This window comes from Thermobia domestica, chromosome 2 (genome assembly GCF_964235325.1).
Source record: "Thermobia domestica chromosome 2, izTheDome1.hap1.1, whole genome shotgun sequence".
Classification (NCBI taxonomy): Eukaryota; Metazoa; Arthropoda; class Insecta; order Zygentoma; family Lepismatidae; genus Thermobia; species Thermobia domestica.
The window spans coordinates 354,906,996-354,928,890 of NC_137455.1; the positions used below are offsets into that span (position 1 = coordinate 354,906,996).

The 21,895-nt window shown below is 35.7% G+C and overlaps 2 protein-coding genes across 6 annotated transcripts in view; one reads left to right on the forward strand and one right to left on the reverse strand.

The window, feature by feature from the left end:
- Positions 1-21,895, forward strand: part of LOC145678793 (serine/threonine-protein kinase Nek8-like) — a 127,550-nt gene that overhangs the window by 100,723 nt on the left and 4,932 nt on the right. For 2 of the 4 annotated variants that reach the window (XM_081749304.1, XM_081749306.1), the window contains 7 exons: positions 2,573-2,708; positions 6,086-6,272; positions 7,969-8,184; positions 11,237-11,344; positions 14,526-14,588; positions 17,273-17,403; positions 20,407-20,716. In XM_081749304.1, coding sequence (XP_081605430.1) covers positions 2,573-2,708; positions 6,086-6,272; positions 7,969-8,184; positions 11,237-11,344; positions 14,526-14,588; positions 17,273-17,403; positions 20,407-20,716 — 1,151 coding nt within the window. Of the gene's footprint in view, positions 1-2,572; positions 2,709-6,085; positions 6,273-7,968; positions 8,185-11,236; positions 11,345-14,525; positions 14,589-17,272; positions 17,404-20,406; positions 20,717-21,895 lie in introns of those variants that run through there. The other 2 variants (XM_081749305.1, XM_081749307.1) reach the window with 2 other exon arrangements.
- LOC145678795 (non-homologous end-joining factor 1-like) overlaps positions 6,300-21,895 on the reverse strand; it is a 49,267-nt gene continuing 33,671 nt past the window's right edge. For both annotated transcript variants that reach the window (XM_081749310.1, XM_081749309.1), the window contains one exon: positions 6,300-6,653. In XM_081749310.1, the coding sequence (XP_081605436.1) occupies positions 6,612-6,653 (42 nt within the window). In that variant the 3' untranslated portion in view covers positions 6,300-6,611. The remainder of the gene's footprint in view (positions 6,654-21,895) is intronic.

The window sequence follows — 21,895 nt, forward strand, 5'->3', positions numbered from 1 at the left end:
CTCGGGATTCATGTAAAACTGATTTAAATGCAAATTTCTCCATGGCTCAATGTGTATTGTACTAATTTTAGCGGTCCATATGGGTAATTTGCATATTTATGAGCCTTCATATACCCGGAATTCAATCATACACTACTATAACGCTCGGTCACAAAATTGTTTTTAGTTTCTTTGATGTAACTGAACATGAATGTGGGCATATGCAAAACAAATTAGTTCAAGTACTGCTTCTCTGACACGTGTTATCCACACCGGCCCCCATCTTGGATTCAACTTTCGGTTTTTCAAATGGGAATAGGTGCATGTGATACATCAAATTCGTATAAAATTTTCTCGTAAATTCATTGGTGTAGTGTGTTTTACGTTAGCTTGTACCATTTGCGAGATATTACATGTTAAATCCCTCTAGGCACTTCGCGAATGGCCCTGCACAACTTTTCAAATGGTTGGATTTGTGAAGTGCCTCATATTTAACATTCAATATCTTGCAAATGGTACAAGCTATCGTAAAATTTACTACACAGATGAATTTCCGAGAAAATTTTGTATGAATTTGATGTATCACATGCACCTATTCCCATTTGAAAAACCGAAAGTTGAATCCAATATGGCGGTTGGTGTGGATAACACGTGTCAGAGAAGCAGTACTTGATCCAATTTGTTTTGCATATGTCCATATTCATGTTCAATTACATATAAAGAAACTAAAAACAATTTTGTGACCAAGCGTTATAGTAGTGTATGAATTCCGGATATATGAAGGTCCATAAATATGCAAATTACCCGTATGGACCGCTAAAATTACTACAATACACTTTGGGCCGCGGAGAACTTTGCATTTAAATCAATTTTAGACGAATCCCGAGGGGACACTTCGCGAATGTACCTTGTAAGATGAACAGTGACACTTTCGATGCTGGTCAAATATATATATATATATTGTCAATACATCCGTATTGAACAGAATGATTGTAATTAAAATCGTTTATAAAGATTATTACAAAATTAAAATATAGGTTAAGTTTATTTCAAAATTATGTCAGACACTTTGTTTTGCTTATTTGGATTTAGTAAGAATAAAACATGTAAAATGTAGCAATGTTATGCTAACGAAGACAACAAACAACAAAAATGCAATGTAAAAGATTTTGTTAAATGTTTGTCAACAAAAACACATGGTTTTGGGATATGTCAAAATAGTCAGATTGCAGATGTAGGTGTCCGGAGATTTCGATCACTTGATGACATTGCAGAAACACAAGTTTCGGCAATGAGATGGGCAAATACTGGAAGATGTCGATGGATGATGTAGCAGTTTCATCAGAGGAGAAAACAGAATAAAAAGGCCATGTTTCTAGGAATTGAGAGAGAAGGTGAGAACGATAGAAGGGGAGAGGATTGAAGTATAGTACAAGAGAACCATAGAACTGGAGAAGGCGTCGAGTATTATTCAGTTGAGAGTTAACAGTTATTACTCTCACAAGTCAATGGCAGTACCAAGTTTAAGGTCTGACCATCATTAGCCTACGAATCCCATCCAGGCCATCATACGACAGAGGACCAGCTCTACATCACCTAAAGAAGGAAGAACCAACAACACCCAAGATATGTGTTCCTATCTAGCCTGTTGTCAAGTGAAGGAATTGCCAGAATTTATTAGGTTGTGATCTGACTCTTGTTTTCCATATCCACTACATCCACATACACATTTTACACTTAACAATGATTAAGAGAATTTGAATACATGAATTATCACAATTAAACACCTGAGTTTTTATTAGCGTTTCCCCGTTCTAATTTGTATGTTGAGTTTAAGATTTCCTGGGCATTTTAGATAATGTCCAGAGGACAATCTTCCTGCGTAACTGAGCTACACATTCCCCAGATTAAAGGCACACGCAGTGGGGTTGACAATATATATATATATATATATATATATATATATATATATATATATATATATATATATATATATATATATATATATATATATAATCTACAATGACCGATATTAGTGCCGAATCTATAGCTTTCCAGGCCCTTGAGATGAACAGTGACACTTTTGACGCCGTTTAAATCCAAATTCAGTCCCGCAATTTGGGGGAGGGGAAGATATATAAAAATGATTGAAATGACCAATATCAGTGTCGAATTCTTAGTTTTCGGGGTCGCTGAGATAAACAATGACACTTCCAATACAGTGCCCCGCAATATGGGGAGCGGACGGGTAGATATATAAAAATGATCTAAAATAACCGACATCAAAGTGTGCTTTAGTAATAGTAAAAAGTGACTGACTAGCGAAACATATTACTATTTTTCTTATTTTAACCCACCGAAGCGGTTAATTGATGTTAGTTTAATATAAACAAAAAGTAGTTTTACTTTCTCCCACATTTAAAGGAGTTATATGAACAAGACGCCAGCTTGTAATTCATGAAAAAGATTGAAAATAATATTATAAGTCTCTCAACACAACTACAAGACACAAAGTTCGGTATACAAAATGCAAATTATACACTATTTTTAATTCAAGAAGTTAACTTACACCATATTATTTCCATCATTGCAGAGAAACTGCTAAGTGTAGATGTATGTGCCATTGGTTGTGGACCTCATCATGTTGCAGTCGTGAGTGGAGAGGGTGAAGTGTATTCCTGGGGACGTGGAGACGGTGGACGACTTGGACTTGGTCATGAGGAAGATTGGTAAATACGTTTGCAGATCGTATAAATGTATAAATTACATGGTGTATGTAAAGTTTATAGCAGGTGTTTAACTTATTCCACCTCCACCCCAAAAGAAGTCTTTTTTCCTTCTGAGGATGAAGAAATTTAATTGCACGAGATTGACTCCTTTATATGAAAAGCTGGCAAAATAACAATAAATATATTGTACAATTATAATAAGTGATGCACATCGATACTGTAAAGATACCGAAACACTACTATAATTGGGAAATCTTTATTGTTCAATAAAGATAAGGCTGTATTTAATATGGATGCAATCAAGGACGAATGAGATTAATAACATCAATTTTCATGTTTAAAGATATTTGATATAATGGTAAACACGGAGAAACGTTTAATACACTGTTACCGCTTTAATCTAACTTGCTAAATTTGTGTCGCATTGTACTTGCTTTTCAGTACCGAACAGAAGCACACATTCATTATGATATATTGTCTTACATATGCTTTCAAGCTTATAATATGAACACTAGGACTCTGAAGGTTATACTCTATTTCTGACACATAATGTATAAGATATGGATGTTAGTATAATTTCTATGGATGTTAGTTGATTTCTATCATAATATGGGTACGACATGAGAGTACAGTGGGACAAAATTTAAATAAAAGAATTTTTCTGCAAGTATCAGCAACTGAATCACAAACTTCAATCAGAAATATTCTTGATCTTGGCGTTAAATAGGTAATGTTTAGTTTTGCATAATTATTTATTACTTTGAAGAGGAAAAAAAATCTAATAACGGAAAGCTTATGTTAATGAAGATTACATTCAAATGTCTGTAGTTATTTCAAGCTCGTAGCTAGACCATAATTCTAGAAATGAGTATTTCGCTCTCATTTTCAATCAAACTCTTCTATATCATATGATGGTAAGTCAAAAATTATCCGCAATATAGCTATAACTTTCCTTCCATTATTCATACTGGTCTCTGTCCTCGTTTATTTCATTGTTATGCTGTTGTGGTCATGCTATGAAAGTTAGATCCTAATTCCGCCATTTGTCTTCCTTTTGTTGCAGATATATCATGGCCGCTTCATGTGAAGTTTGCGCCAAAGAGGAACAACGAACAGTGAACGTGACATGGTTCTGTTAGACAGACGAGTGACTATTGATGAAGACGTACACTCATGTCCAAAATGATTGTCGCATACCTATAACTGTCTTCTTGTAAGAATATCATTTGGTAATGATTTTGCAGGGTACTTTTAATACTGATACTATGTGTATAATCGGGAAATGTATATTTCTAGTAAATTTCATAGGAAAATAATTATAAATACGAAAATTAGAACGAATAAAACAAAATGTTGCTAAATGGACAAGAAAGTTTTATTTTCGTTTTATTATTCTTATTTACTGCTCTTTTGACTTGAAATTTGCCACATACATGTCTTTACCGATTATACACATACTAACATTATAAGAAATACCAGGCGAATTTGTTATCAAATTTTATTCCTACAACAAGATATATATAGACATGCGACAATAATTTTGGACATGCGTGTACATCGTCTGGAAATTAGTCATGGTTCTGCGTACGAAATCCATAACAGACTTGGGTTTCATAAAGTCAACTCACCCAGCTCCTTCCTCATGCGACCATTTTTGAATTTTTCAATTCATTCATAGACACTCCGTTGCGGCAAGACAGTGTTCCCGTACTGTGTCGAAATCTTGGATGGATTGCGACCCCTGACACACCTTCCGACCACAAAAACCGGATCACTGCTTGTTGTTTCTCTTGGGTGCAAACTCTAATGGAGCGGCCATGATCCTAATGGAGAAATTAGGATCAAACTTTCATACCATGACCACAACAGCATAAGGTGGATCACTAGGTGTTCTCGGTGCTATGCTAAAAACTGCTTGAATAGTGCAGCGTTGCCAGGTAGTGTCGAGTGTTTACTCATGTCAGATAATAAAAGAAGTAATCATGGAATTCCCCTTGGATACTTACTGGAGAAATTAGTTTTCGACCCTTACCGCAAATCACAGCTAAGTTCCACTTCTCGAACTGCAAAACTAGAATCCAGAAATTAACCCATTAGTGCCCAGAATTCCCCAGTGGTATTTTGAAAATTTTCTTATCGCCTATTTGGTCTTAATAGTACTCTAAAATAAAAAATTACAATATTTTTGAAAAATATTTATTTTTTCTTGTTTTTTAGGCCGGCAACAAAAGTTGCCAAATGGCACATACATATTCAAAAAAGGGAAAATTTTGGAAAGTTACAATTTTGAGGAAGAAAATACATAGCGAAAACATAACTATTAAAATCAAGTTAATCCTTCCTTTACAGACCTCCAATCCTTCCTTCTGGAGTCTTTGAAATCAATCCAGTTGAGTCTTTCTCCTCAAAACACATTGTAGCCAAAAACAACGCTAACCTTACGTCAATATATCATAAAAAGAAAATGCAACGATGCTATGACGAAACAGACTCCAAAGTAACTTCATGGTTAAAACCTGCAACGTCTATCCATGAATTTCTGCGCTACAACGAAAAATTGCCCTGGCAACTTAAGTTGCCAAGGGGCAATAATGGGTTAAACGTACAAATTTGGCAACAAAGCATTATGGCGTTCTACGCAAGTTTCTTCTCAAAATCTATTTCCTTAAACGTAAATTAATATTTAAATAGAATGTGAAATATAACACGAAAAACGGTCACACAATTTATCTATTTTGTAATAAGATCGTTACTTTAAAGTACTTTACACATTCAAATAAACATTTCATAAAATTGAGCACTTCTAGTAAGATCTAACAGCAAGTGCCATCTTGTGTCCTCATTGTAAAACGAATCAAATATTTTCTTTTATTTGTTACCTTTTTCGATATCAGAAGACACAACCAAATGAATCAGTATCTTGTGTTGTAGATGAAACATAACTTTAACTTATAGTACAATATTTATAATATGTAACGTTTCATTGTGCAGTAGTTAAGGAAATGAGCTAAAATATGTAATGACTTCCGGGTGGTGATCCACCATAACAATAAAATGAACGAGGACAGAGGTCATTATGAACAAAGTAAGAAAAGTTATAGTTATATTGCGGATAATTTTTGGCTCACCGTCGTATATGGTGTTTCAGGGATATGTGTTGTATATATTCTGAATGCGTGCCTCATAAGCTTTTAAATATTGCATGACATAAAATATCAAATATAATAAAAATACATTAGCGTAAAGCTTCTTTAAGACAGAAAAAATTTGTCCGTAATTTCAACAGTATCTTCTATCAAGTAATTTCTTGACTTTTACAGTGTGTTAGCGTTAGTTTATTATATTGTGTTTTTGATCTGTCCTCTTCAATTTTTCAGCTGCACACCTATGCCTGTAATTTTACAATCAGATATCAGTGTTCAGAAAGTATGCTGTGGCGGTGACGGCACTGTTATACTCACAGAAGATGGAAGCATGTTCGCATGCGGAAGAAACACGTACAACAAATTAGGACTTTCTGAACGGTTAGGTTTACTTACACAAGTGAAAACAATGAGTTTAAAGGTAAGGGAATTAAATAAAAGCAGAGAATTATTTAAAATACGTATAGTAAAAACTATTTATTTATTAACATTTGTAAGGATTCCAGCTCCTCTTATAATTATCAATCACACTTACCGTAAGCTATGCTTTACAAAGATATAAAACGATAAAAATACAATATGCAATAATTAATAAAATCACAATATTACATATAATACAATCATGTAATGCAAGTGTTTGATAAAACAAGCAATCATGCAAATAACGTACTCCCAAACATTTATTCACTTCTAAAATTTACTGCATAAATAGTTCTATTATAAATTTTATTCCAAATTGATTTTTCAGTCTCTTCCTTCATCAAATGTTCACAGTTTTCATCACATAATTACGTACTGAGATCTGTAAAGAATAAAAATTAAAGTATATTGTATTCATTATTAGGTAATGAATCAGTATTAAAGTGTTTTGTACTAATTATCACTAGGGCCTAGATTTTATTGAAAATGTATATTTTGTAGGTCAGTGCATATTGTAAGGATATTCGTATACTTCTGCATATACTTGAACTTACGAATCATATTAATATTCTTAACGTTCTGAACCGGCAATTTTATGTATATTGAAATCCAGAAAGGATTTTTCTTTTCCTCTGAAAACTGGATAGAGCAGTTTTCTAGCATTCAGATATTAATTTCATTCATGTACCTATATTATTTGACAATTAAGAATCAAGAAATAAAGATAAAAGCGCTAGCTGTACTGGAATTGCAAACTGATATATTGAGATTGAAGCTCAATATTGAATTCTATAAAAACGATTACAATCTTTCCCTGCAGGTATGTTAGCTTTATCTTTAACTAACATTAGATTCTTATTATTTTTAAAAAAAGAGTCACACCGAGATTGTAGTGTTTAAGCCTTTCTGAGTGCCAGTGTTCTTACCCCTCTTCGTTGTTCATGATGGTTGTAGCATACTTAAAATTCGTGGCTTTTAAGATTTGTTCTTTCTGGAGAGGGGAGGGGGGATGATGCCATTGCACGGGGCGACAAATTGCCCAGGGTCGGCCCTGCTTTTAGTATATATTTTCATCTCAATTACTATTACTTTTATATGTTCAGTATTTATCTTTATCTCATGCTCCTTACAAATCTTCCGTATGTTTTCTAACATAATTTCATTCTTGTACCCCCTTGTTCTCACTAATATGGCTCCCATTGTCCCAATCCACCCTAAGTATCGCCAGAACAGATTAACATCCTTGTCTCAGGTACCATGTATCCTTATGTTATGTGAACAACACTTCATTGCTACCATCACCTCATCTCTCATTGCATTCTTATGTATTAATGGAAATAAATCAATAAATAAGTAATTCCTGATACCAATTCTAATACCTTTTTATTACACATAGATTGATGTCACTAGCCCAAAAGAAGGCGTTACCTTCTGCGGCCCGCCCATCTATTGATGGGAATGAAACTACACTTTAAAAAGAATAGTCATTCGCATATATTGTAGATCAAGTAAATAAATGTTCAACTATATGATTTAATGCTGGCAATAATTGGTTTTAAATATAACAAATGATATTTTGAATTACCATGACAGTAATGGACGGTATCTAAACATACATATTGGAAGATAATCTAAACTTGACCAAATACGCATTGTACTAAGATAACGCATATATTTTTATTTAATTTTTCTGACAGTCTGAAGTAGATAAGGCTCTTGTTCCGACGAGAGTGAAGAGTATCGGTACTCGTGTTTCCGAAGTCTCGATGGGACCAACTCATACTGCTGTATTAACAGAGAGTGGTCATGTGATTACTCTAGGCAGAAATTCCGAAGGGCAACTTGGGAGAGGACATACAAGATCTAGTGAGAATCCGTCCGTCGTCAAGTACATGGCTGACAAAGTGGTCACGGTAAGTTAATTTAAAAAAAGCATTAACAACGCTGCGATCTTACCATAAGAACAACTTAGCAAATTTTATTAATTAAAACTTCTTTTGAATAATCAGCTGCAAAAGTTTCAAGAAAATTATAATTAACTTTTCTCATATGTGAACAATTTAGTATTGCTGTTTGCTTTATAATATTTGGTTTGTTTTTAAACAATAAGGTAAGTTGAGTTGTCCCTGGCGTTTGAAAATGCATATCTTTTCCGTCATGGTGTACCTGTTACGGAAGTATATGGCATCACAACTACACTGTTTCGTGGCACCACTTGTCCTGTGTATATCTGGGAAGCAGTGTCAAAATGACTACATGGACAAAACAGGAGGTCCGCAGTGTGATCGAGTTTCTTCATTGCCAAGATACCAAGTCTGGTGAAATTCATCAACATTTGCAATGTGTGTATGGAAATAGAGTAATGTCCCTTAAGGAGGTATGTAAGTGGTATAAATCATTTGAAGAAGGAAAGACCGATATATGTAACAAAACTAGCCCAGGACGGCCAACAACATGGTCTAAGGAGGATGATAATTGAGGAACTGATCAAGGAGTGCCGAACAATTACAGTGCAGAATGTAGCCAAGTAAGCATTTCTGTAGAACGCGCCATTACGTAACGCATGAGATATTGGGCTACAACAAAAGTGTGTTCACCATGGGTACCGAAATTGCTATCCAAAGATCAAAAAGCTACACGAATGGAAATTGCTCTGAGCCATCTCCAACGTTATAATGTGTGTGTGTGTGTGTGTGTGGGCGGGGGGTGATGGGACTATAGTTCAGTTCATAACATCAAGCAGTCGCTGCTCCTCACTCACATAGAAACATCCATCATCACTCCTTCCAAGAAGCTGAAGAGCACTGCATTCCAGCGTAAAATCATGATCAACATTTTTTGGGACCATAGAGATGTACTGCTCATCGACTTTAAGGAACGCAACGAAACTGTGAATGCCAATACGTATTGCCAGACACTTACTACACTATACAATGCCATTCGAAGGAAGAGACAGGGACTACTGTTAGACGGCATCACTCTTTTCCACGACAATGCAAACATCACCAAAGTCTGGCTGTGGTGTTAGAACTAGGAGATTCTGGACCACCTACAGTCCCGACCTAGTCTCTAGTGACTCCCAACTGTTTGGTTATCTGAAGGGATACGCCTGTAAACAGAACAGGAACTGCGTGATGTCGTGACAACAAGGCTCAATATTTGTGTCCAATTTTTCCACGACTGACTCTTTGTATTGCCAGAGCGATGGAACACTAATCTTGACCGTCGAGGTTATTATGTGGGTAATTAACGAACATGATATTCTCTATCGGAAAACATATATTTTGTTACCGTATGGCAGTACTTATCTTACTTTCCTAATAAACAAATATTACACTGATAGGCAAAATGTATTGTGTCTTATTCTAGAAATTGTAATAAATAGACCAAATTTTATCCGCAGTACATTATTAAATATTTTGCTATGTATAAACAATGAAGTAGAGTCCTTCGTTTATTGCACAATTTCGCCGGTCTTGTTTATCCATTTTAAGATCACTGGAATCTAATTCAATTCAGTCTGTATTTCTACGTTTAAGTCTTCTCTCTATTCAAAGACTGATATCCAAAGGAAAAAAATGAAATGAAATCTTTAAGTTTTACGTCCCACAGTTATGTCGGTTAGGCTAAAGGAGACGGTGATGATAAGAGATGAGTGAAATGGTGGAATGAAGAAAGTGGGAGGAAACGGGAGATCCCGAGAAAACCCACGAGCACGGTGTTTGTCCACCACAAAGTCCACACGGCGCGAGCTGGGATCAAACCAGGGACCCCATACACCGGAGGTGAACGCTCTATCACTGAGCCACCGCGCCCCCGATATCCAAAGGAACAAAGCAGGTTTAGAAAATAACACATTCAGATACAATGGCGCTTACATAATTTTTCTTGTGAATCTAATCGCATGAAATCCAGTGAAATTCGCTAGTAGAGGTCGTATTTGCCACTAATCTCCCCATTCGATTGCAATCTTACTTTCTACTATTCGTTATGTAATTCCAAAACATTAGAAATTTTATTTAAAAAAATCCTATTTGTCCATAAATGATTGAAGTATTTTAAATTAAATGTTTATGATTTGTCCATTAGGTGTAGCTCTACACAAATAAATGGTCAAGCTAAGATTAAATTTGTTCACTGTACTCAGTTATACCGCACATGGTGAAATGTTCGAAAAAAATGAAATGAAAAATGAAGCCTTTCTGTTTAGTGTGGCACGATTATGCTTTTAGCCTAAGGGAGACGAACGATGATTAAGACAAGTGAATGATTGTGGAAGAATTGGTGGAATGAGAAAGTGGGAGTACCCCCGAGGAAACCCAGGGACACAATGTTGTTCACCACAAACTTACTTGACTGGGATCGAACCAAGATCCCACGCACCAGAGGTAAGGGCTCTACCACTGAGCCACTGTTTCTGCCTGATGCCATGTTTGACTATCGATCGTGGATATTGACATAGAATCGTGACACAATTGAAAAGTTCCCTGAATTAAAGCAGTATTTGACTGTACGTAAAGAAGACCATAATTGATGTCGCTGGAGGGAGGATCTGACCACACATCACCCAGTTAAACGTAGGCTTTTTAGCAAAAATTAGTTTAAGTGTTAAGATTTGGACTGAAGTAAACATCACCCTAAATTTACAATATAGAAAATAAACATAATTTATATAAAGGGATATAAATATACGGTTCACGTTCACAAGGTTCCAGGTTCAAATACAACGACTGGCTAACCTAACTTTTCCATTTCACTAGAAGACTGTCGAGACGGTACTTCATATTCCGTCTTTCCATCTTCCACTGTTAATCAACTTACTAGTAAAGAAAATTTTAATTATTTGAAATCAAGTCTCTCGTAAGCACTTAGAATATAAGAACAAAATGTGCATTGAATTAACTGTGTAGCCATCTATAAAATCTCTTCTAGAACCAATTTATTTAGTCAACATAATTATTTCAGATGGTCCAATGTGGCCCAACTTACACTGTAGCTGGTACAATTGAGAATGCAGTATACTTCTGGGGAACTAAATATATAACACCTTCAACAACGAGACCCAGCACACAAGTAAGTATCAAATTTGAAATTTGTTATTCACATCCGTAAGTTATTTATTTGTAGACACAAAAACGTTAATTTTACGCATCAGTACACATACGGAGTTCATTGAACGAAAAAGTATATACATCAATACACGGACGGTAACTTAGAGACTATTATGGAGAGATGGATCCTGATTTCTCTTTAATACGATTTATTATAAAATGTTTCAATGGACTCGATCTGGAGAAATAACACACGAATTTGATCACTGAACTGGCAAGAACTCGAACCCTGGTCTCTACCGCTAAAGCTTTCTGCACTGAAACATCTACCGTTTGTTGAATTATTCCTACAAAGTACAGCTTGAAGAACAAAACGCTAAAAACACTAAAGTAGTATATATAAAATTGGGATTCAGAGTCCCTGTCAGATTTTTCTGCTATTCTATGGAACAATAATATTCTATCATTGTTCTGTACTCGTGGTACTTTGTGTAAATATAACAATTTGAATTTGATTTGATTTTGATAAATTTATATATATGTTATCTATAACGAGCCTACAATTATGCTCACTATTAACCTGTTATTGCATAATTGTTTGTTTCCATAGTGAATTAATATACAAAATACGAAATACAAGAGTAATATTTATATAGATTCTTGTAATATTCAGAATTTAATTTGCTTCAAAATAAATTTCTGTGATATTTGTTTGTGAAAATGCATACAAAGGTACCAACAATCCAGTGCTGTGGTTCCCGCCTGATCGTTACCAAGCTGTATCACAGGACATAGGAAATTCGGTACTACGTGAGGAGCAGCAGAACGGCAGTGAACTGAGCGAACGATAATAGTATAAAATGAGCGACCTCTCTAAATTCAAAAAGAGTGCAAATTTTTAATAGTATAAAAGGTAGTATAGTTGTAACAACTGCTCCAGAACATTCAAAAATGCAATAAATTTCAACTTTCGATTTTATAATTAAGCAGAAATTACGATTGTACGATATTTGCCACATCTTCCAATAACAACTGCTTTTCATAACTTTTTCTAAATCTTCATTAGTATTTTTTTTAGTTAGAGCTATCATAAAAACGAAAACCAAGGTTTAACAGAAATGACTCTTTCTCAGATTTTGGTTTCTTTTCCTTTTTTCCTCCATTCTTTGCTCGAAGCTCAACACTACATACAAATGATTAACAAAATAATGCAGGGTGTCTACTAAAATTCCAAAATGAAATTTTGTGACTTTTTCGTGACCTTTTCTTTACCGAATCATAAAATTTCCTAATATTTTCAATGCGAATTAGGCCGAATTTTCATCCATGCGATAGAAACGTACTTTGCTTGCGATTTGGTAGCGTCTAAAGCCGACGATAGACATTTTTGGTATTGAACTTTGACGTTTTATAGAAAAAAATCTATAATTACATTTGTACAGTTTAAACAAATCGTGACCCAAAAGCTAAATTTCGTGACTTTTTCGTGACTTTCATGGCCGTTTTCTTATTTCGTGACTTTTTCGTGACATTCGTGACTTCCGTGACCGATAGACACTCTGTATAAAAACACCTGAAAAACTGCAACCTACCAGATAGCGTTTGGTCAAAACAGTTCTGATGCGACATGGAATACAGTCACAGAGGTCGTGAATGAAAGTAACTGGAATATTATACACTTTTGCTTGCAGAGCATCACTCAGTTCCGTGAAAGAGAATGAACAGAAACGAACCACGGTTCTATTGTGTTGCCAGTAATTAGGCGGGCCAAAGGAGGTATTCCACTTCGCCTCAATGTTCCTTAAATCACACCGCAACCCTCAAGCTATGAGAATGAGACCATTATCCTGGAATACGGCACCATTACACAAAAACATCTGGATTATAGAATCGACAAGATCCCTTAAAATGGCGACATAATCACGCATGAAACTAGTGAACGTCACCAAAGGACCGAAAAACACAATAATGCAGCCGAGTATCACAGAGACACTGCGGATTGTACTTGTCTTTGAGTATCCGCCAGACGTAAGCACAGCCCGTGGTTTTAAATAAGGTGAACAATGACTCGTCCGATCATATTCTAGTTTTCAGTCAGTAACAGTCCATTTGCAAGTTCGCGGCATCATTGGCGTTATGGTTCCTTAAAAGCGGTTTTATGCGTGCGATGTTATGTATCTCACAGCGCACTATAATTATCGACACAGGATGGGAGGTGCTGCTTAGTTTCATCGTCACTAACATCGTAGTCCCACTACGGTTCCGACAGACAATCTGCTTTAATGCTCACCGAGACCTGTTGTTGACGGTTTTCTTCTGACTACTGTTCCTCTTCGCTGCTTAGGTTTTGCCGTAAGTATTGTAGACCATCATCATCTTGGACACTGTTCCTCGCAATACACCCAACATGTTTGCCTCTTTCGTTACGCTTGCAGTACATAACCAAAGGCCAACAATTTACCCTCTTCGGAAATCAGAGAGGTCGCCCATTTTATACTATCATCGGCCGCTCAGTTTACTGCATACTGCCATTCTCCTGTTCCTTACGTAGTACCAAGTTTCCTGTAAATCACCCCACCAACAAGCCGGTGCTATGGCTATCACCTGACCCTTGCCAACCTATATACATGACGTGTTTCCAACTCCAGGTATTTCCATTATTCTGATAACTATATGTCCTAACAAAACATAACATAGACTATCATGTGATTGAGGTGAAACAAGAATTCTATGTTTAAAAAAGGTCAAACTTTCTGGCTGACGGAGAACTAGAAAATACAGTTGTTTATGTAAATACATACATATCTACAGGGTGTTTGAAAAGAATACCGACAACGTTTGGGAGGTGACTCCTGACACCAAGATAAGGCAAAAGTATACACCAACCTGAGTGCACAAATACTTCCTTCCGACGTTATGACCAACAGAAAATTTGTCGGAAAAATGCAAAAACAGCGATAACTCGAGAGCAAAATATCTGCTTGAAGTCGGGTAAAAGGGAATTAAATTCTGAATATTACAAGAGTATAAGTATTACTCTTGCATTTCGTATTTTGTATATTAATTATATCAAAGTATTAGAGCACAAAAAAGCATTTCTCAACAAACAAGTCTTATAGTTTTATGACATAATGTATGCACATTTAAATGAATCCATACTACCAGTACTTTAAAGAATACGTTTTTGTTTACTGTTTCTGCAGGAAACAATGTTTAAACAAGGAGCCAGGCTATCCGGAAGTTACGGAACAACCAGAGCGTATCAGGTATATGCTAACTCGCTTCCTTTCGGAAATTCTATATTCTTTCCTACATAAAACAGAAATGTTCCCTTGCACATACAATATAATACAAAAATGCAGAGAACTCTTGGTTATTCGTGCTAATTACCGGACAAAAGGCAGGAATAATCGATAATCACGAATAATCGAAAATGTTTATTGATAGGGTACAATAATAATTTAGCACAAGGAAGTCATAAATGTATACAGTATACGCATATACACTCGTAAGGCAAATTTCTTTGCGGTATAAACAAACTACGAAGACAAGCCTGTATTACGCGTATCAGCTTTCAATCGTTATTCTACACTACTGTTTCCAACTAAATACATTCACTGTTGCGATGAAATTGCGTTGTTAGCTGTCGTAAAATTTGCAAGTTTAGTTTGGTTCTCTATTACTGTGTTTATACTGAAGTTAAGTATCGATTGTTGCTGTTTATGGCTCGCACGTTGCTGGTTGTGTAATTTCAGTTTACACATATGAGAAATGTCTTTTGCATACGTGTTCAATCTTTTGAATACTTTCATAGAATTGAATAATGATAACATTAAGTTGTCTAAAAAATATTGAGTCTTTGTTGGAGGTCAAAATTTACCATATATACATTGTTATTTGAAAATGACACCATGAAATCATATATGCACCATTTTGGTCGATGACCTTTTGTCATTTTTCCGGCAACACCATAATACCGTCGCTATGTAACATACGGTATGTTGTTTCTAGTCAAAAAATTGTGACACGTGGTTTCCATAGCCCTTTCTTGAAACTAACTTAAAACCATTCAGGGAGTATTGTAATGACCAAACCAAACGATGGTACATGCATTAAAACTTATCAGCTAAGCTCCCTCAATTTCTGCTGGATCGTTAAAGATGTATCGGTTTGGCTGAATACGACATCTTTTCTATTCACCAATTCTGACCGTTTCTTTTGAATGGTTAAGTCCGAGTCTATCGTTCTACCGAAAAAAAAAATGAAAAATGAAATCTTTGAGTTTCACGTCCCACGGTTATGCCGGTTAGGCTAAAGGAGACGGTGATTATGAGAAATGAATGAAATGGTGGAATGAAGAAAGTGGGAGGAAACGGGAGAACCCCGAGAAAACCCACGCACACGGTGTTTGTCCACCACAAAGTTCACTTGGCGGGAGCAGGGTTTGAACCCGGGACCCCATGCACCAGAGGTGTCTATCGTTCTACCGAGTCCACCGAGTTGTACATATAGTGTAATCTCTCTGGGCGTCACTGTGGGCTTTGTCACAAACTGTGGAGGTTCTCCTCAGTCGCTTTTTGTGATCAATCGCTTCAGAAATGGCTCGAGTTCATTATGTTTCAGTTGAGATTCGCAGAAAGAAATTCAGTCAAATAATTTCCTTGAGTCAAATCATGCGGCATCCAAACGTCGAACGTTTTTTGTAGCTAGCTTTCACCAAATGGTCTAACAGTGTTTGATAATGGACGTTTATGTCATTGGCGATATCATGATTGCCTACATGCCAGTCTTGCCCGTTTTTTGTTAGATTGTGATTGGTCGCCCACTGCGACGAACATTTTGGACACCGAAATTTCCAGAATCAAAGTTACTGAACCATCTTTTGGTTGTTGCTTTTTGATAATGTATCTTACCCATACATAGCACAAATTTCTCCACAGGCCTACGCAGCATTTGCGCTTTAATCGAAATGAAATCGTAAATTGTAGCGCAGTGTTGCACAAAGTTAATTTTCTTTATGCCGCAATACCTTACGTCTGATTACAGAAATTCTTAGATACTTTGCAGATCTACTAGTTTCAATTTTTAACTTTCAAATAACGTTAAACCTTACCCGCTGCGACTCATATACTGTGCAATTTGGGATACTAACGCCATCTCGTGAGCAAAAGGCTCAATACTTTTTGAACTATCTGATAATAACACTATGCACGAACAATCTGCAAACCGGATAATATATGCACGAATAATCAAGAGTTTTCTGTACTTAATTTCTACATAGTAAGCCTATGTTTCAAATTAAACTATCTATTTTACGAATAAAATTACTAAAAACCCGAAAAGTGGGTTGCACAATAAGAAAATCAGATATTATAAACGTAATTAGAAATACATTCAACAAACAAAGTTCAATGTATTTTCATGTTTTCATTCGTATTGTAAATGTCAAGCAACAATATTTAAAAATTGTACAACACGTATCTGTAGCCTGCGAAATTAACTATGAATTTTTAAATACTCGTAAAAGGTGTATTCAAGTAGTTTCTTATTGTTGAACTTCAGGCCGAGATCATGAAATTTGTGATTCACAATTGACCTGAAGAAACATTACGTAATGATTTTGTATTTTCCGAATCATTTGTGATATTTTTGGTATTACTTTATTTTAGATAATAGCGTTTGTTACTAAAAAAGGAATATATTATTTTTATTCACTCTTATGTCCAGTATTGTGAGAAATGTGTAAACACAGAATTCGATGAATGAGAAAATGAGAAATACGTAAATCTGTCGTGACTTAAAGAAAAAGAAAAAAAAACTGCATTAAGCTCAAACTGTGCAAAACAACTATAATATTAGGCTCATATATATAAAACAAAATTTTCTTTAAATTTCGCTTCGTTGAACGAAGCAGCATTTTTTAAGTTTAAATTTAATTTTGTCCCTGTAGCAAATGGAACGTAATAGAATGGGTTCTGCATCTAGCTCAGACTACACGAGTATTTTGACTGCGGCAAATTTACCGCCCGATCAATGTCTCCAATTTCGTGATGTTATTCTAGAACCTCAGGAAATACTTGCGTAAGTATATAGCAATATTGTTTAATATGCTCTATCGCTTGAGAAGTGGAACTTTTTCAAACTACTGTCTAATCAGATGATGTGTACCTCTTTACATTACTGAGAATGACATAAGTAATAATTCTGTTCCGAAAATAGGGTCATCGATTTAATTTGTTTTATAGTTTCTAAGTTTAATTTGTTACCATAGTACATTAAACCTTTCTTCACATCGTTACAGCTGGCGTTTAATTATTAATTCGTTCCAGTTTTCTAAAAGTAATGCAAGTTTATTGCAATTTTATGCAGGTTTATATATATAAATATATTGCAATATTTCGTTCAGTAGAGTCTAATAAAAGTCCGGGATATAAAGCTCTTCACCTATTTTATTATAAAATTAATGTGTTATAAACAATTTTACAAAGTTTATTCATAAATGTTCTCAGATTTTTAGCAAGTCCTTCGCACTCAATAGTGGCTCCCTAGATAAAGGTTCAATATGACTTTAGGTCTATGATGGAAAACTCCTTTGCTCGCTGGAGCCATCGGATTAGGTGATTCAAGGTAGTCTCCTTCGCTCACTGTAGCCTCGGAAGACTATTATAGGATTTCTCCGTAGCTCATTGCAGCCCCGGGAGAAAGGTGATTATAGAATATCTCTTTCGCTCAATGCAGTCTCCAGAGATAGATATAAAGGAACTGCATAGCCCATTACGGCCCCAGGAGTAAAGTGTTGATAGATTATTGATCAGCTATAGACTGATGCTTCCGTCCTCTTGCAGGCTTCTTTTATAGATGTCCCTTGCAGGGGAGGCCCGTGAAGGGAGGTCGATCATCTTCGGTTTTCTTCCTAACCTTCTTCGAATCCGTATTCCATCGTTTGCTGGAGTTTATGTTTTGAACACAATAACAAGTGTTCGTAATTGAAGCATGTGTTTATAGTAGTTGCTTACACGTGGCAGTATGGAACCTTACAACATATATTCTCCGAGATATTTCCTTCTCTGACGCCAAAGTGTGCTGCTCTCTCCTCAGTAAACCACGTGAAGAGAGGAAGGAGCTGACAGGTAAATAACAACATAGATAGCGAAGTCATACAAATCGTGGGTCCATGACTAACCGTACAACAATCTCAACACTTCTTTTCCCTTCTCCTACGTATCCCCCTCCTCTCAAAACGCTTTTCTCAGATTGCAAAAGCGCGTTCCTACTTCATACATCGACCAGTTGGAAATCACTGGTTTATATGATACATCGACTCACTAATTCAATGCAGCACGGACTCACTAATTCAATGCAGCACGACCTGCTATAAATCTAGAATATCAGGATTAAGTTTTTATTATCTACAGTTAGTTTCTCTGCTCCCATCCCTTTACTTTACTTTGAATGTGTAATTTTACGCATCACTAATATTAAACTCCAGTTTCCCGTATGGCACAGAAATTTCCTACATTATTTGTTGAAGTGAGCGTAAATACTTTCAGCACCAAGGGTACCTAAGACGTTGACTTATAGTTCAAAGTGGTATTCGAACCACTGTAATGCGTTTCAATTTTAGTGCTTTCCCACCGGAAATCGAATTCGAGACATGTACCAACGCCACATACGCTGAATGGTAGACCAGCGAGGAGGATGGAAATTTCCTAGAAACTATATAGACTAGGAACGATCCGAGTCACATCCCAAAAGGTAGTACGTCCATGCTCACATTCTTTAATTCCAAACCATTACTAATGGGTTCCATTGTTTAAGCTTTGCTTTTAGTATACGCAAATTTGATTTAAACTACTCGCTAAGAAAAACAGTGCATTTATTGTAGAAATTATTAACGTGTAAAAGTTTCGCCAAAAATTATTAACGTGTAAAAGTTTCGCCAAAAATTATTAATGTGTAAAAGTTTCGCCAAAAATTATTAACGTGTAAAAGTTTCGCCAAAAATTATTAATGTGTAAAAGTTTCGCCAAAAATTATTAATGTGTAAAAGTTTCGCCAAAAATTATTAACGTGTAAAGTTTCGCCAACTATCCACTTTGGCTTCTTCAGACACTACGAATACACAGGTAGTGACAGATTTAATATATAAAAGACAGTGAAAGAATCTACCAATCCTGAATCTGATTGGTTACTCAAATCTACAGCACCCAATCCCCTTACAAAAAACTTTCTTTTGTGTGTATGTGTTTGTGTGTGGTTATTGCGTACCAATCAGGATTCGTGAATTCTTTTGTTGTCTCTTATATATTAATTCTGTCATTACCTGTATAGTCATAGAGTCTGATGAAGCCAAAGCCGATAGTTGGCGAAACTGTTACACGTTAACAATGTTTTACAATAAACGTACTGTTTTGCTCAGCGAATAGTTTAAATCAACCATCATTTGTGGGAACTTAGAAAAGCTGGAAACCACTGAAAACTACACTATTACTCTTTGAGTTCCAAAGTTATTATTATGGAATATGTATAGGTCCTTGTGAGTGAATAAAATTAAGTTATTTGAGACAATTCCAACATTAATACGTATGATTAGTTGCGTAGCCTACTCAAGTTCCATCATGCAAATGAGGGATCTTAAATACGCACTGGATGACTTCCTCTCTCATTATTGTTATTCATAGTAGGGATGGCCTTTTTCGAAAAATCTGTTTTTCAATTTTCGGAAATTTCATTTTTCGTTTTTTCGTTTTTCGCTTTTTCGAAAATTTTTTCGTTTTTCGTTTTTCGCTTTTCGAAAATTTTTTCGTATTTCGCTTTTCGAAAATTTTTTCGTTTTTCGAAATTTTTTCGTTTTTCGTTTTCGAAAATTACATTTTTCGAAAAAATGTGGCCATCCCTAATTCATAGTCAATTATTATAGTGTAAAATGGCCTTATAGATTGTCTGAAAGTTTGTTAAACAAACAAATATAAATAAAATAAATGGAATTTTGTATGATAGGGTTTCAAAGGGTCATAATTTCAGCAAAGTTTAAACTACTAATCAAATTGCCAACCAGATAATTACGTTTTTATTTCGTTTCAGTTTGTATGCTTCTCCGAAGCAAATAGCTAAAGGCGAAACTGTAAGCCTGGCGGGTGTCTACCCTTACCACCATAATATCTACATTTTGGTTGATACTACAGCTCCTCTCGCAAGGGTGTCGACTAGATCAGCCTCAATGACAAGAGAAGCGGAGAATATGAAAACAACGGAACTCATAGAGGAAGACGAAGATCACGAACAGACAGACAGACGAAATGAACACAATAAGAGAGCAAATTTAGAGGAAAATCGAAATCTTGAGAGAGAAAAGGCTTCATCTGAGAGTGCTGAAGTTGATAGCTTGGGTCCTGTAAGTACTTAATTTTTTTGTTGTTGAATATAGTTAAATAAATTAAAGCTTTTGGGGAGTCACAACAAGAGCATTAAACACGACATAATTCTGTAATACAGATTGCATCTTCTGTTACAGTTTATACACTACTCAATCCATTCAAACCAATCCTGCAAAAGCAATGGGATCAGAAACCTAAACGTGCTTTCTACTGTTGACAGGCCTAAACTACCTAACTGGCGAAAAAAAAAAAAAAAAGTAAATATTTTAATTTTAACGTTCTCATTACTCTGTAATAACTCATTTCTTCGGAGCAAGATCGTTTAACCCTAGAAAGACCATGCTCGCGTCAGCTACGTGAAGTACCAACGGAGGGTCAAATTTGCCCGCGCTCGATTCAAGTAATTTTCAGACCTTATTTATTGCCTCATGGTTAAACTGTTGAACAAATTTCAAAACCGAGAATATTTCCAGCACTGGTAGTGTATATATACAAAAAATGCGTGAAATCACTGATATATTATACGAACATTTTAAGGTATTCAAATTGAACAAAAAAGAGGCGCGGGCAAAATTGACCCCCCCTTGGCATTTCTAGGGTTAATCCTTTACTGGAGACTAAAGACAAGCTGCGAAGACGACGTTGAATCTGGGAGATAAAAATATTGCACCTCTAAACGCATTCCTAAGAGAAATCTTTATCAAACGCGCCTCTACACGCTCTCCTCGATTCAGCTTCGTTTTCGAAGCGCACCTAAGGGATGAAAATCTCTCATGTTATCAAGACGAAAATAAATTTTATCATATGTCACACAACGGAATCCCATCGTAATATGAGCAAATGTGCAGAATGAATTAAAGAATTTTCTGCACGACTGACTGGAAGACAAAATCCTACTCGTTATCATAACGATTTTGTGTTAGATGAAAGAAACACGACTACGTTCCCTAATCTGAAAGTATAAATCAATTAAGGTTTCTTGATGCGAGATTGATAGTTTGAGCTGTTGTGTTTCGACCGGTGCTTGAATTCAGTGCGGTAGGCCATAGTGCAAAATTAACCCTCACAGTATAGGCCATTTTCCACACTCCACATCACGGATCACAAGATTACGCTACCAGCCCTGGGGCAAGCTAGTATGTTTATATCACAAGTTGAAAAATGAAATGAAATCTTTAAGTTTAACGTCCCACGGT